The 15,649-nt window shown below is 45.0% G+C and overlaps 1 protein-coding gene and 1 pseudogene across 2 annotated transcripts; one reads left to right on the top strand and one right to left on the bottom strand.

The window, feature by feature from the left end:
* Positions 1-445: 445 nt before the first annotated feature.
* LOC144147139 (uncharacterized) lies at positions 446-4,251 on the bottom strand. Its single transcript, XM_077679211.1, has 8 exons — positions 3,924-4,251; positions 3,079-3,176; positions 2,668-3,001; positions 2,320-2,501; positions 1,786-1,924; positions 1,629-1,703; positions 1,311-1,431; positions 446-571 (listed from the first exon to the last, which is right to left on the bottom strand). Exons 1-8 carry the CDS (start codon positions 4,099-4,101, stop codon positions 556-558), a joined length of 1,143 nt encoding a protein of 380 aa, XP_077535337.1. The 5' UTR covers positions 4,102-4,251; the 3' UTR covers positions 446-555.
* Positions 4,252-4,591: 340 nt separating this feature from the next.
* Positions 4,592-8,001, top strand: LOC144147138 (uncharacterized; annotated as a pseudogene). The gene is made up of 3 exons (XR_013317833.1): positions 4,592-4,715; positions 5,023-5,220; positions 5,605-8,001. The product of XR_013317833.1 is annotated as an uncharacterized LOC144147138 (transcript).
* The last annotated feature ends 7,648 nt before the right edge of the window (positions 8,002-15,649 follow it).

Genomic DNA, 15,649 nt, shown 5'->3' with positions numbered 1-15,649 from the left:
GGGCGAGAGAGACTAATACAGCCTGGTTTTGCGAACTGTTTCCTGGCGCACATGCCGCGATTAGAAGACGACGTACGAACACGATTAGAGGACCCAGTCAAAAAAAACAATTGCAACCAATTGTAAAATTACCAATTCTGTACACCAGTTGTGTTTTAGTACCCATTGAAACCTATTGGGCCAAACCAATTGCTTCCAACAAGTTGAACCAATTGTGTTTTCCAACAAGTTGAACCAATTGTGTTGGTCTTTCAATTGTGTTCAATAGGTATTGTTTCAGATTGCGTTCAATGGGAATCACCAGTTCAAACCAATAGTCTAGTAAACCGTGGCGACTGAAGTAATTCTAAAATGGCATATGCTGGCAGTAAAGCAGTTCAATCCAGTACGCATGAAGGCAAGAGCTGCCTGCACCTGCTTCTGTAAAAACGCAACACAATGCACATACCTTTACACACATTTATTCACTTGAAAAGAAAAAAGGAAAGCAACATCGCAAGCTTAACGCAAGTTGCTTGAAACATGGTAGGTCGCTGCTCCAACAGGGGCTTGGCCTCACTTCATCTCGAGCCTGCACAACAAGAAGAAATGCAGCAAAAGTATATTGAATAGTGATTTGTGTTGAAAATGTAGTACAGAATGGAGCTGCAGGTGCTTCAACAGCCAGCTAGATCTGCGTGCGATACAATGCCTTTTGAAGGAGTAGCTACAAAAATGCCTAGTATGCAATTTGCCTCTTGAAGGTGCTTGCAGGTGCAGCCATCAAACATTACTACAAGGATGTAGTTGAAAAAATATACCACGTGCCATGGTGTCAACATGCCACGGAATTTCAGCTGAGGTGTTCTAGAACAGGACAGACCCTGTGCCACCAAAACTCGCAAGTGGCAGAAGTATGAAGTGGTCAGGCCTGTGTTGCTAGAAAAGAGAACAGCCGCCAAGAACCAGAAGACCAAGGGCACGGAAAAAAATTTCAAAAAAATCCTGGTAGGACTTGTGGCACTTTTGGTAGGACTTGTGGCACCTTTGCGGGCCCCTTGCTACTGGATGCTGGCCCCTTACTACTGGATGCGAGGAGGTAAGGAGCTTTCAATGTACCTAGCAATATTGAGGTACAAGTATAAATTCAAGTTTTAAGCAACCGTCCCAAATGTTTCAGCTGCCTGCATCCTTTCAAAAGGCATCAATGCCCAACTGTGCACTAGTTTCGTTGCAAGGTTTAGTACATTTTGTCAGCTACAGCTGTATGCACCTCACGGCTCCGAACTAACCAAAATTAAGAAAAACATCACGAGAAACCAGAGACTTACTTCCTGGCAGTCCTCTCAACATCTGCGATCTTCTCCACGAGGAAGTGGTTCACTTGTTTAAGCATTGCAGGCATCACCTCAGGGGGGACACCTCTCTGTTGGAGCCGCTGCTTGTAGCAGTCTATAGAAGTGAAAGACAAAAAAAAATGCACAAGTCAAGAATGGTTCCATACAACTATAACAAGGCAGCTTTAAACGCACTGCAAATTTCCACCAGTCTCTTCAAAATCCTGCTTGCTCGCCACAAGGTGCGGACAACAGAAATACTCAAGAAAGTTCGCCCAAAAGCAGCTTGAAGGAAGTTGTAATGATAGTTACCTCGAATCACGGCCAGCTTCCACGGTGTCAAGGCCTGTTTTTTGGGACGGTCTGGGAAGCGGGGGCAAGGTCTGCCTGCAAGGGAGGAATGTTTATGTGGAACAGAAATTGGAAGTGGAGAATCGCGATAAAAACAATAATGGGTATGGGTTAATACCGTTCAGAGATCGACTCTTCAGTACCGCTGGATCCCAGACCGTCACCAGGAGGTCCTTGACGAAGAGGGAATCCTTTTCCCTTGTTTGAATCCGCTGCCAAGCCCCACATGGAACGAGCAGGCCTTTGCCAATGTCCACCTGGGTGAAAAGCAAGCCAGATGAAACAACTAGAAAACAAGTGGAATTCCAGCACGTGCCTTCAGACTATTGCTGAACGAAATGAAATACTAACATGTACAAAGACACACAACTAGTAAAGAATACATTTCTTAAACACTCATATTCCTGGGCAGTTACTTGTGCACCATGTGTGTCAATTGTGCTCATGACATAACGCAAGCAGAAACTATTCCCGGTACTACTGAGTGTATGAACACATTTAAAGTAGAGCAAGTTCACTGTCAGTTGCACATAGCACAAATTCCCTGCTCTATTTCACACTTAAGAAAATGCATGTCCAGAATACCCAACAGGGTCAGGCAAATTTCCCCGTAGATCTAGTTGTACTCTGTACAAAGCATTAACAAACTTGCCTTTCTTTCTGGAGCAGTTGGCAGAATTGGTAGCAGCTGGCCTGCAGGTTGAGGGAATGGGTCAGCAGGTTCCGGGAGTGCGTCGGCAGGCTGAGGCAGCGGGCCAGGTTCCAGGAGCGCGTCGGCAGGCTGGGGAAGCGGGCTTGCGGGTTGTGGTGGCCTTCGTGTTGTGGAAGGTCCATCTGAGAAAAAACGGAATTTTACACGAATGTGAAGAATTTGCAGCATAAATGGGTAAAAAAAATGGTTCGAGAAAAAACCTCGAGCCAGAAATTGTTTATACAGTTCTTGAGAAGAATGACATGCACCTTTTTCACTTGTGTAGTAGGTGCACAGAGTAGTACATACCTGTATCATCGCCCCCAACAAGCCGCCACTGAATGCGTCTGTTCAGCCGCCGAAGCTCATCTAATTCTTGGCCTTCTGTCGCCAATGTCCCGCGGAGGTGGAGGATTTGAGCTTTTAAACCTTCCATGTCTTCCAACTCCTGGGCTTGCTTGGCCACTAGCTGATGGAGCTGGGCGCACTCCTCTTTGGCTTTCGCCAATTCATCTTTGGCTTTCGCCAATTCGTCGTGAGAGGCTGTGTTTTTGGGCCTGTTGTTCAGGCCAAGAGCCCTTCTTTTTTTGGCCAGGATGTCGAGTAAGTCCTCGCGAGGCGATTCTTTTTTTCTTTTTGGTCCCTGCGAAAATACATGCATCTTCTATAATGGCTGCATTATTCACAGCAATGAAGAAAGTCTATACACAAAATACGTACCTCAACTATCTCGTCATCCGAGTCACTATCGCTTGAGGGGAGGCGTCTGACGCGCACGCGTCTGCCTGCAATTTTTGCTTTTAAGCGTGCTTCCGAATCTGGAAAGGCATGAGTAACACGCATAAAATGGTCATCGGATGCTGGAGAACATCACTGAAAGCAAATATGTCCTTAGAGCGAAGTAGAAGTAAAGCCAGAAAAAAAAGCGACTCTATGCACGTTCCCTAGTTCAGAAAGCCTGGAGCAAAGCCCAGTCGCTTACAGGAAAGTAAAAGTGACTACGCTCCCGATTTCACATGAGTTCACAATCGCAAAGGCTATTCAATTCACACGACAGTGTGTAGCGAAATGTATATGCGTTTACAGACTTGGTAGGACGGTGATAGCCGATTAATCATGCAGTCCGAAAATCTGCGCAACAAAGATCACTGATATTTTGTTACGCTGCTCAAATAACCCTCGTTCACCGGCTGCACTTCAGTAATACACGACAGTGTGTAGCGAAATGTATATGCGTTTACAGACTTGCTAGGCCGGTGATGGCCGATTAATCATGCAGTCCGAAAATCTGCGCAACAAAGATCACTGATATTTTGTTACGCTGCTCAAATAACCCTCGTTCACCGGCTGCACTTCAGCGATTGTATCTCTTAGAAAACTGCGAACCCTTCTTTTACATCTGCGCATGGGCACACAATGCACAAAGAGCAAGCAGCGCAGTTCATACATGCCGCTCAGTGCAGAAAGCATGCAGCACGTGGCCAGCATCTAGAAGTGAACTTTGAATGCCGTACTGACGATAGGGATAGCAAATAAGGAGTAACACTTTAACAGCACCCACTCACCCGCTACCAGAAGAATCCTCGACCGGTAGTAGTCTGATGCGCCGGAGTCGTCGGTCCATTTTGTATTGTAGAAGGTGCCTTCAAAGTCATCTTCCGGGTTAAATCCCTTGATGTCGTCCACCTCTACAATCGCGAAACGCTTGTCGTCCTCATATCTAACATAGGCGTGCGTGATCATGGTGCCTTCACGGAAACGTAGCTTCCGAACAGTCTGCCGAGTATAAAATTCCTTGGCATGCTTCGCGTGTTTATATACACGGAGGAAGCCATGTTGATGCGACCATTTCAGTTCCCATTGTTGCCTCCCAGTCGCACCAGTGCGCTGTTTCGGGCTGAAAATGAAGTGAGCAAGTGATCGTTCTTACTAAAACTTACATTAAATTTAATTTTTTGTACTTTATTTGTTTTAGGTTTTGCGAAGTGAATAGAGCATATTGAAAGTTGATAATAATGTTTCTGGCATACATACTAAATACGCAGCATCGGCGAACCACTGGTCACAGAAAAAAAAATAAACAAAATGGCGTCTGTTTGGATCGAGGCATGTGATTACGGTCGAGCTGGTCGAGCTTCCTTCCGTGCTTACTTCCCCGTCAGAGTTGTGGCTTAATTGTTTGCGCAGTTGGTTATAGGTGCGCACTCTTGCTGTGGGCCCACGCTTGCTTAAACTGTCATGGATGGGAAAAAAAAAGAAGAAAACGCGGAAAGTACAAAGCGTACCTAAATCCAGGTAATTCATTCCGCGTGCCGAAGCAAACACTCTCATCTGAACGACGGAGACTCTGCAATGCTGTAAGTTATTTCATCTCAAAGCTTTTATGCTGTAGTGTTCAGTAATTCACAATGATTACGAAAGCGTCGCTTTGTGAGCCGATCCGCGCGCCGTGTCAGGGAGCGATGCGGACACGGTCGGGAGTATGTAAAGTCGGTGCAAAGAAAACAAGCGTGTCAGTTGATGATGATTTGGCTGTAATCAGAAATGTGCCTTGTGTGCGGTTCGTACTCTCGCCCGTGTAACTGCTTCGTACGTGACACGGCGCGCTGACTACACCACGTGTCGGCGCCCTTTCTTGATGGTGACTGCGGCTATTTTCTGCAGGAACACTCGCCTGCCGTAGCCCACAGCGATGGAAGTGATGAGAATGACGCTCGTGCTGAAGACGCGAATGTGCGGGAGAAACACTCGCCTGCCGTGGCCCACAGGGATGGAAGTGGAAGTGATGAGAATGACGCTCGTGCTGAAGACGCGAATGTGCGGGAGAATGTTGAGGCAGTTGCTGTGCCGGAGACTTCAAGTGTAAGGACATATTACACAACTTCAAAAGTATCCGTAAATAATTCGAGGTTTTATATCATACGATGACCGCACTGTTCCAGTTGTAATCTCCATAAATATCGCTACTAGCGTCTACATTTGCTAGCTTGGCGCATTTCAATGATAGATTGGTTAAAGTGATTTCCAGTACTATTCATAACCCTTTCATGGCTGATAATCTCTGAAGTGTTGTGTAACGATTGCCTCGATCTAATTGAATTTCTCTTATTGGAGGATAGGCAAGTTTAGTGGTAAGTGGCACCCAGTAACTGTAGTGGTGAGCGCATTCACCACTACTTGTGTTGCTTGCAGTAGGAACTAGTTGCTTAGTGAAACCAAATCTGATATGTAAATTTTTATCCACAGGGCATTTTGAATGACCAGCCAGTGACTGGATGTGAACAAGTGCCTCACCACCCCACTGAACCGAGCCATTTGACTACAGCGGCAACAGACCGAGATGATGTGCCATCCCAACCTCATGCCACTGTCACACCAGATTCTTCTCGCATGGAGTCAAGGCTTGGTGAACTTTTCGATAACATTATCACAGAAAAGGTAGTTGTCTCAAAAGGTGACATGTTGCTCATGGTTCTAAAACATGCTCTAAAAAACAAATTGTCTTTGACAGCTCTTACGAGCCTAATGGAAATGATTAACTTGTTTTTTAGCAGTCCAGTTCTCCCCCACTCCAAGTACATGCTTGGTAAGGTACTTGAAGGTGGTGGCACAACAATGATTTTTCATTTTTACTGTCCAGCTTGTCACACCACAGTCATTCAGCTGAAACAAGGCAGCTCTGTTGAGTGTTCAAAGTGTCATCGTGCACTCAATGCTTCCTCAATAGGGGACTCTTCATTTTTTGTTTTGCTAGATGTACCGTCGCAACTTCAGAAAGTATTGAAAGGGTGTAACATTCTTGATGCTACGAAGCCCCTCAACCAAAACAACGGTCTGTCAGACATCTGTGACGGTGAACTGTACAGAAAGTTTGTTGCATCAACAGCAGAAGTCGGGCATAGAATAAGCTTTACTCTGAATGCTGATGGCACTCCGCTCTTTCGATCAAGTGGTACAGGAATCTGGCCTATACAGCTTCAAGTAAATGAGGTTCCTGCTGCAGAGAGAGGGAAAAAGCTTGTCCTAGCTGCGCTCTGGTTTGGAAAAAAAACCAGACATGGCTCTTTTTCAGGGAGCATTTGTTAATGCTATGAATGACTTGTCCGAGAAAGGCTTCATGCTTGAGCACGAAGGGGCACAAAGAAACTTCAAAGCGTTCTGCATATGTTGCGCAGTTGATTCAGTAGCCAGAGCGCCTATGCAAGGCACTAAACAGTTTAACAGCTACCAAGGCTGCAATTGGTGCCTTCAAGTAGGAAAGAGGGTTGCGAAGTCTATGAAATACTTGGTGCAGTTGGAGGAGCCCATGGAAAGGACTGAAGAGCAGATGATTTTAGATATGGAGGCTGCTGTGACAACGAATGAGCCAGTGAATGGTGTAGCGACTGCCTCACCTCTAGTAAACTTGCAGCAATTTCACATAGTCTGGGGCTTCGTCCCCGACTACATGCATTGTGTTCTACTTGGAGTGGCAAGGCAGTTTCTAGAAATCTGGCTGAGTGACCCCAGTTGCAAATCTCTCACTAAGCGGGAGGCATTGATCAGTGGAAGGCTAGTGGGAATTTCACCACCACGAGAAGTAAAGCGAATGCCTAGGCCCGCCAAAGAACGGAAATGGTGGAAGGCCAAAGAGTGGGAAAATTGGCTGCTGTACTACAGTGTACCAGTGCTTGAGGGGATCCTAGACAGGTCCAAAATTGAGCATTGGGCTTGCCTTGTTGAGGCACTGCACATAATGTTGGGACGGACTTTGACAGTCGCAGGCATTGCCCGGGCAGAAGAACTACTGCTAGATTTTCATGTACGTGCTCAGTTGTTGTACAAGAAAAGGTGCATGACATATAACATGCATCAGCTGACCCACCTTCTTAAGAGCGTGCGTCAGTGGGGGCCACTTTGGGCACACTCGGCCTTCCCTTTTGAAGCAGGGAATGGCGGCTTGAAAGATGCCGTCAAAGCTGCAAATGGGATCCCTCACCAAATCTGTAGAGTTATACAGATGGAAGGAGTGACTGAGGAGCTTTTAGAGCTAGCTGACCAGCCAAAAGTTCTACAGTTTTGTGCTTCGCTAGACACTCGCATCACTCAAAAAACACTGCAAGTATCAGGTGGCATCCGTTTCTTCGGCCGTGGGGTTCCGTACGCACTGCCAAGCAGCTGTGATGAACAGCTTCTCAATTGTGTGCAGTATGCTCGCATGCTAAACGGAAAGGTTGTTTTAACCAGCAGCAAATATGCTGAAGGAAAAACTACTAATAGTTCAGTAGTTCAACTGCATGATCATTCTTATGCAGTCATAGAGAATATAGTCTGCTCAAACAATGCAACAGCGCATATTATAGTGAAGCGTCTGCAGTGCATGCCTGTGAAGTATGCTTCTGTGAGGATGAAACACCTGCTGAAGGTTGTGCGAGAAGCAAAAACTGTGAGAGTTCTGCCGCCTTCAGACATTTTGACGGTTTGCGTGTACATGAAGGTTGGTAAAAAAGGTATGTGTCTCCTGTACCAAGCTGCTTCACGATGTAAAGATGTATTTTTGAATGAATGTGCACACTGGTGTTGTGCAGAGGAAAACGTCTTTAGTCTAGTGTGGACTGTCTTAACTGTTGTAATTGTTGGAAACGTCAAAATGGCGGACGCGGTATTCAGCCGTCTATGGCTGCTCGCGGTCAGCCAATTTTATCACTTTTAATTGTTATCATTCGTAGCTTTCAGAGTTTTTCTTTTTGTTTTAGCCTTTCAAGTGTTATAGCGAGTACTTGACTGAAATCCAAGGTGGCAGAGGCAAATTAAAACGTGCCTCAACCGGAATCTCGTTATTCGTTTCTTGGTGCGCCTTCGTTAAATTGGAAGTGGCACATGAAATTACTTCGTAAAATCGAGATTAAAATACATGCATTTCGAAAATTGTTTGTTAAAAATTTGAAAAAATTCGTTATGTCACGAATTTCGTTAAATCGGGTTTCGTTATATCGAGGTTAAACTGTATTATGCCTTGTGTACATTTTCTTCAAACATTTGTGGTCGTATTGTTTAAACTTTTGTGGAACTACTTGGCTGTAATGTTTGTATATATTATGCTTTATATACATTTTTTTTCAACTTTGGTTGAATTAGTTGTCATGTCCATGTGTTGTGTATATATATGCTTCATATACATTAAATTATTCTGCCAGTGGCATACGAATTGTGTTTGCATGCTGCACGCGATGTGAAGAACCTTCCTACATTTGTGCTTGTGTACAAAATCATAATTTGTTGTGCGTGTATATCTTGTAACTCAGTATGTGTGAATGAGTGTCAGTTTCTAGAAATACATTTTTTACTACCAGTTGTGAACCTACGCTGTTGGACCCTCATTCATTCCCTAGGAGCATCTCTACATGTGTCCCTTCAAAAACTGATATGTGGCATTTACTAGGAAATAAGTGTGTAAATAGTCTTCAACCGTTGTAAAGAGTCTGCATGCGGAATATTGGTTTTTACACAAGTCAAATAATAAATATAATTGCTGCAACAGTTGCTGTTCTCTAAAGCCATGTTCTGGAAACAAATTGCTGCTGTTGATACTATTATGCAATAAATATGAAGCATTCAACACTGTGCATTAGGTCAGACTTGTATTTGCATTTACGAAACATTCACTTGGCAACATTTAAATAGCATGGAGGAATGGTGAAGACACGCTTATTAGTGTGGGCAGGGGGATGACAAACTAAATTCTTGATGCTAGGATGCCCAGGTGAGTATGTCCATCTAGGAGTGTCCCCCCATTACAAGGGGCAGCCGCCAAGCCATTATCATAATTAAAAAGTGATTGCACACACTTCCAGTTGCAAATGTATAAAAATATGTAATGCTTGTGCTATGTGGCAATTTCAATTGGTAGATGAATGGTGGAAAGCGGAAAACCTGTGTCAAGATTTTGGTGCATGTTAAAGATCCCCAGGTGGTCGAAATTGGGTACTCCAGTTGGAACAAAAAAAAACAATTCCTTCCAATTGAGGCACACTTCACCACAGTTAGAACAAAACATACAATTTCATTTGAAAAAGTGCTCGTGTTCACAACTAGATGCCCAAACTGAAATGTGAAATTCCCGTTTTTAGCTAATGGATCTCACTTTGGTCACAGTTGGGCACCACAATTGTGATCACGAATCCAGTTGCCTGCAAGTGGTGCTCATTCGATCACAATTGGTTAAGCCTGTTGGAATAAAAATTTGCAATTGCTAGCAATTGGCCTTCCCCTCGTGACAGTTGGAAACAACTGAACACAATTACGCCAGTTGAAAAACCTAATTGGTTGCAATTGTTTTTTTTTTACTGGGGAGCCAATCACGTTGCAGGAAATCGAAGCGGCAATTGACGAATTAGCGGCGGGAAAGTCACCAGGCCCTGACGGCCTGGGAGCAGCGTTTTATCGAGCCTTTAAAAAAGAATTGGCACTTATGGTGTTCGCCGTGATCCGGGAAGCATACGAAAAAGAAGCGACTACCGAAGTCTTTTCAAGTAGCACACATGGTCTTGATACCGAAAACCGACGACCCAGATAAGCTGTTGTGGGTGGGGTCATATCGCCCGATAAGCCTTACCAACGTGGATTACAAAATATTTACCAAAGTCTTAGCGAAAAGAATACAAACCGTTATCAAGGACTTAGTGGGGCCGCATCAGACATGCGGAATCAAGGGGCGTACCATTGCTACAAATACACACGTAGCGCGGAGTGTCCTTGAATGTGTTGACGCTTTCGAAAGCCGGGTAGCCATGCTCCAAATAGACTTAGCAAAGGCGTTCGATCTTGTTTCCCACGAAATCTTGTTTTCTGTGTTGGAATTTGTAAATTTAGGCACCACAATAATACAGGGTGTTAAGATGGCTTATTCCGATTGTGTTACACGGATTATAGTCAATAAAAACCTTACCGAAGGCAAAACGTCCGCTCCTCGGTAAGGCAAGGGTGTCCGTTGAGCCCCTTGCTTTTTGCCCTGTACTTAGAGCCTTTCCTGTTGAGACTGATAAGAAATGAGAATATAAGCGGGTTTCGACTAGAGCAGGCTCAAGTTAAGGTTCTGGCCTACGCGGATGATATCGCAGTTTTCTGCACTGACAAAGAGAGCGTTGTAGAAGTGGTCAGTATTGCAGACTCCTTTTGCCGTCAAACTGGAAGTGAAATAGACTGGGAAAAATGTACTGGGTTTTGGCACGGCAACTGGGATTACACACCGCAACTTTTCGCTAATACACAGTGGACAGCCTTGCCTGGGCGGTATTTAGGGGTTCCCCTAGAACACTACGTAGACACTGCGCAATACTGGGGGGAAGAAACAGAGAAGATAAAGGAAAAAACGGAAGGTTGGCAAGGTCGAGGCTTATCAGTGTTCACGCGGGCTACAGTATGTAACCTTTTTCTGACCGCTAAAGTCTGGTACGTGCTTCAAGTGCTGTGTATGACACGAGTGAATGTACAAAAACTGCACAGGGCGTTTGCAGTGTTTATATGGGCATCAAGCTGGGAGAGGACCAGCCGAACCAATTTGTTTCGTTCGGTTAAGAGTGGGGGCCTGGGCTTGTCGCATTTGTTCATTCGCCAACTAGTGTCACGTTTTATGTTTCTGCGAGACCAGACGGAGCTTTTTTTGCGCACAATAGTACAGGTGCGTCTTCGAAGATACCTCCCGGAATTTATAGTATCGACAGGTGGTGAGAGCGGTCGGGCCGTCAGAGGGTACCTCAGGGAGGTTGTCGAGGCTTTCCGGTTCCTAACAGTCCGTTTTTCTATGGAGTATCTGAGTGCAGTAAATCGGAAAAAGTTGTATAGAGACCTTGTAGATACGTTGATGCCTGTGCCTCTTTACAGGTCGTTATACCAAGGCAATACGGGCCAAGATGTCCTTAAGAGAGTTAAAAAGATGCCTGTAAGGCCTTGTGTAAAGTCCTTTTTCTTTAAACTGCACACAAATACTTTGACAGTAAGCACATGGATGGAGGAAAAAGGGTTCTTCGTTACGTGGACCACAAATTGTAGACTGTGCCGGAAACCGGAAACCATAGAACATGCATTGATTGAATGTTGGGATCCAATATTTCACTGGGATGTCTTACAAAGGACACTTAAAAAGGAGTTGCCTATAACTCCACATGGTATACGGTACCTTCCTATAGAAAATGAAAATGGCGTACCTTATGACATGTTTATGCTGCTGGGACTGCACAGCCTGTGGAAGACAAGGATAGCTGTGAACAACCCAGATGTGAACGCTCGCCCTGTGCGCGAAAACTCCATTGAGAACATTGCGTATATTCGCGATATTTTTGTGACCCAGGCTGAGCCGCCTGAGTGGACGGAAATTCTTGATGCTCTTGTTTGTGTGAAAAAGTTTTGATGTCAATGATCAGCCAAATATAGGCTGAAGTGTTTGTATTGAATATTGTACTTTGTAACAGGCAATAAATTAAAAAAAAAAAGCCGTAGCCCAATGGGTAAGACGACTGACACTAACTCTGTCTGGTCTACCACGCACAGGCTCGAATCCTGCCGGTGCCTGTGTGTTTTTTTGAGTATGTAAAGGCTATGCGCACGGACGCGGACGGACATTGTGCGGTCCTAAGCTACTCCGCACCTAAAAAGCAATCACTAGGAACAATACGTTCGCAGTGCAAGGCGCTGTGAAGGTTTAGGGCGTCTTGATGCGAGCGCACGTCCACGCTACGAAGGGACGGCTGCCCTTACTGTAGGAAACAGCTTTCTTGTAATCGCGGCGGCTGCGCAGGCCGTAAAGGCGTGGAGCCAGCGCACAGCTTGCGAACGCGTCCAGACCAGCCGTGGTCGAAATCACATGTTCGTTATCTCCTTGTATACATCATAGCAATAAGTAGCGCGTCGGCCTTCCATGGTCCCGGGGCCCTATTCTCGACTGCACAAATTGCCGGCAGTGCAGGCAATTTTCCGTAAGTCTTTTCTGATTGGCTTTCAATTTTGGTCATGTGCTTCCGGTTGACAAAGCGGTTGTGTGTGCTGTCATTTTCACGTTTCATTTCGTCTGCGGACACCAGTTCTAAAGTTTGACTTATTTCTCGTTGCTAAAGGCGCATAATTCTTGGCCGGCAATGAAAAACCAGACTAAATGCAGTGGACATGACAACGTAAGCCTGTATTTGCTATTCAAAAACAATACTGCTTGTAATACACACCCCCTCTGTGATTGGCTGAGAAGGCCTGACGTAATTTAAACACTTGGCGGGAACGATTACGTCATGCATTGGCAACTTCAGCCTGCGTAAAAGTGACGTAATGCTACGTAACAGCTTGAAAATGGCGTCTGTTTTTGTCGCAAAATACAAGCAAAAGAGGGCAAACTATTGCCCCGGCTTACGGCACCGCGAAATGTGCGGCAATTTGCAGCAGGCGCAGTTTCGCATGCGCGCTGTTTAAAGCCTGTTTCCTACCGAAACAAATTATAGTTTCAACTACTTCCAAGTCAGCGACCGTGGAACATACAAATAACATGCAGTATTTTGCTTTTATGTTTGGCAATGAAATAAAAATTATTTGTTTGGCGTAACCGCAACATAAGAGGGCAGTACAAGCCTCTCCATAACAAAGAGAACCCAATGCATGGAATTTGTCCATACTTGTCCTAGTAAGCTGTTGGGTCACATGATCGAACTCAAGAGAAAAATAACAATGAAAAGTGACTATTTAGTTCATTACAGCGCTGATTGCAGTCGAGCTTGACGAATGAGTCAATCGGCGACATCGGTGCGCTCCGCGGTTATCAGGCGTAGCGCTTCGCTGCTCTTATGTGTCATAGAAGCGATGGTCGCGGCCGTCTTTTTCTGTGATCACGCCATAAACTTGTAACATAGCAGCAGACGATGGCGTGGAGGCGGTGGCGGCAGGGAAGGTGATAACGCAACAAAGCTTGCATTGAAGCAGAGAGCCCAGCTATGTTAATAAAAGCGATTGAAAGAAATAAATAGATACGGTAAAAAAATTGTGTTATGTTCTTTAGCTCGACATCCGCCTTTCGCTCGCTTTTCGATCAACGTTACTCGATCGCCTTGTGGTGTTGGCGCCAAATTTGACCTCCAGAAATGTGTTTTTCTTGTCAGCCTCAGCTACCGTCTCAATTTTTATAGTACATGCCAAGTGTTTTTATAACTTTCTTGCACAATATTTGATACCTTGGTAGCGATCTTTATGAGTGACTCGTCAAATTACACTGCATGTCTTTATAGCTATAGGTGCAGCACGTCACTGATTGCTTACGTCGTGCTTACGCAAAAAAACATGGGCGAAATGCCGGGAATTTGTACAGTCGAGAATAGGGCCCCCGCTCTTATCTCTACAGTAATATGTGTCATAGGGCCCTATTTTTGACTGCACAAATTGCCGGCATTTCGCCCATGTTTTTTTGCGTAAGCACGACGTAAGCAATCAGTGACGTGCTGCACCTATAGCTATGACGACATGCAGTGTAATTTGACGAGTCACTCATAAAGATCGCTACCAAGGCATCAAATATTGCGCAAGAAAGATATAAAAACACTTGGCATGTACTATAAAAATTAAGACGGTAGCTGAGGCTGACAAGAAAAACACACTTCTGGAGGTCAAATTTGACGCCAACACCACAAGGCGATCGAGTAACGTTGATCCAAAAGCGAGCGAAAGGCGGATGTCGAGCTAAAGAACATCACACAATTTTTTTACCGTATCTATTTATTTCTTTCAATCGCTTTTATTAACATAGCTGGGCTCTCTGCTTCAATGCAAGCTTTGTTGCGTTATCACCTTCCCTGCCGCCACCGCCGCCACGCCATCGTCTGCTACTATGTTACAAGTTTATGGCGTGATCACAGAAAAAGACGGCCGCGACCATCGCTTCTATGACACATAAGAGCAGCGAAGCGCTACGCCTGATAACCGCGGAGCGCACCGATGTCGCCGATTCACTCATTCGTCAAGCTCGACTGCAATCAGCGCTGTAATATGGCTGTAATGAACTAAATAGTCACTTTTCATTGTTATTTTTCTCTTGAGTTCGATCATGTGACCCAACAGCTTACTAGGACAAGTATGGACAAATGCCTTGCATTGGGTTCTCTTTGTCATGGAGAGGCTTGTACTGCCCTCTTACGTTGCGGTTACGCCAAACAAATAATTTTTATTTCATTGCCAAACATAAAAGCAAAATACTGCACGTTATTTGTATGTTCCATGATCGGTGACTTGGAAGCAGTTGAAACTATAATTTGTTTCGGTAGGAAACATGCTTTAAACAGCGCGCATGCGAAACAGCGCCTGCTGCAAATTGCCGCACATTTCGCGGCGCCATAAGCCGGGGCAATATTGTGCCCTATTTTGCTTGTATTTTGCGACAAAAACAGCCGCCATGTTTAAGCTGTTACGTAGCATAACGTCCCTTTTACGCAGGCTGAAGTTGCCAATGCATGACGTAATCGTTCCCGTCAACTGTTTAAATTACGTCACGCCTTCTCAGCCAATCACAGAGGGGGGGTGTATAACAAGCAGTATTGTTGTTGAATAGCAAAGACAGGCTTACGTTGTGATGTCCGCTGCATTTTGTCTGGTTTTTCATTGCCGGCCAAGAATTATGCGCCTTTAGTAACGAGAAATAAGGCAAACTGTAGAACTGGTGTCCGTAGACGACATGAAACGTCAAAATGACGACAGCACACACAACCGCTTTGTCAACCGGAAGCAGGTGACCAAAACTAAAAGCCAATCAGAAAAGACTTCCGGAAAATTGCCTGAATTGCCGGCAATTTGTGCAGTCGAGAATAGGGCCCCATGTGACCCAACAGCTTACTAGGACAAGTATGGACAAATGCCATGCATTGGGTTCTCTTTGTCATGGAGAGGCTTTTACTGCCCTCTTATGTTGCGGTTACGCCAAACAAATAATTTTTATTTCATTGCCAAACATAGAAGCAAAATACTGCATGTTTTTGTATGTTCCATGATCGCTGACTTGGAAGTAGTTGAAACTATAATTTGTTTCGGTAGGAAACAGGCTTTAAACAGCGCGCATGCGACACTGCGCCTGCTGCAAATTGCCGCACATTTCGCGGTGCCGTAAGCCGGGGCAATATTGTGCCCTATTTTGCTTGTATTTTGCGACAAAAACAGCCGCCATTTTCAAGCTGTTACGTAGCGTTACGTCACTTTTACGCAGGCTGAAGTTGCCAATGCATGACGTAATCGTTCCCGCCAACTGTTTAAATTACGTCACGCCTTCTCAGCCAATCACAGAAGGGGTGTG

The sequence above is a fragment of the Haemaphysalis longicornis genome, unplaced genomic scaffold (assembly GCF_048455015.1).
Source record: "Haemaphysalis longicornis isolate Haplotype H1 unplaced genomic scaffold, Haemaphysalis longicornis Haplotype H1 scaffold_7, whole genome shotgun sequence".
Taxonomy (NCBI): Eukaryota; Metazoa; Arthropoda; class Arachnida; order Ixodida; family Ixodidae; genus Haemaphysalis; species Haemaphysalis longicornis.
Note: the sequence above shows the minus strand (reverse complement) of the source record. Positions and strands in the feature narration are given on the sequence as shown.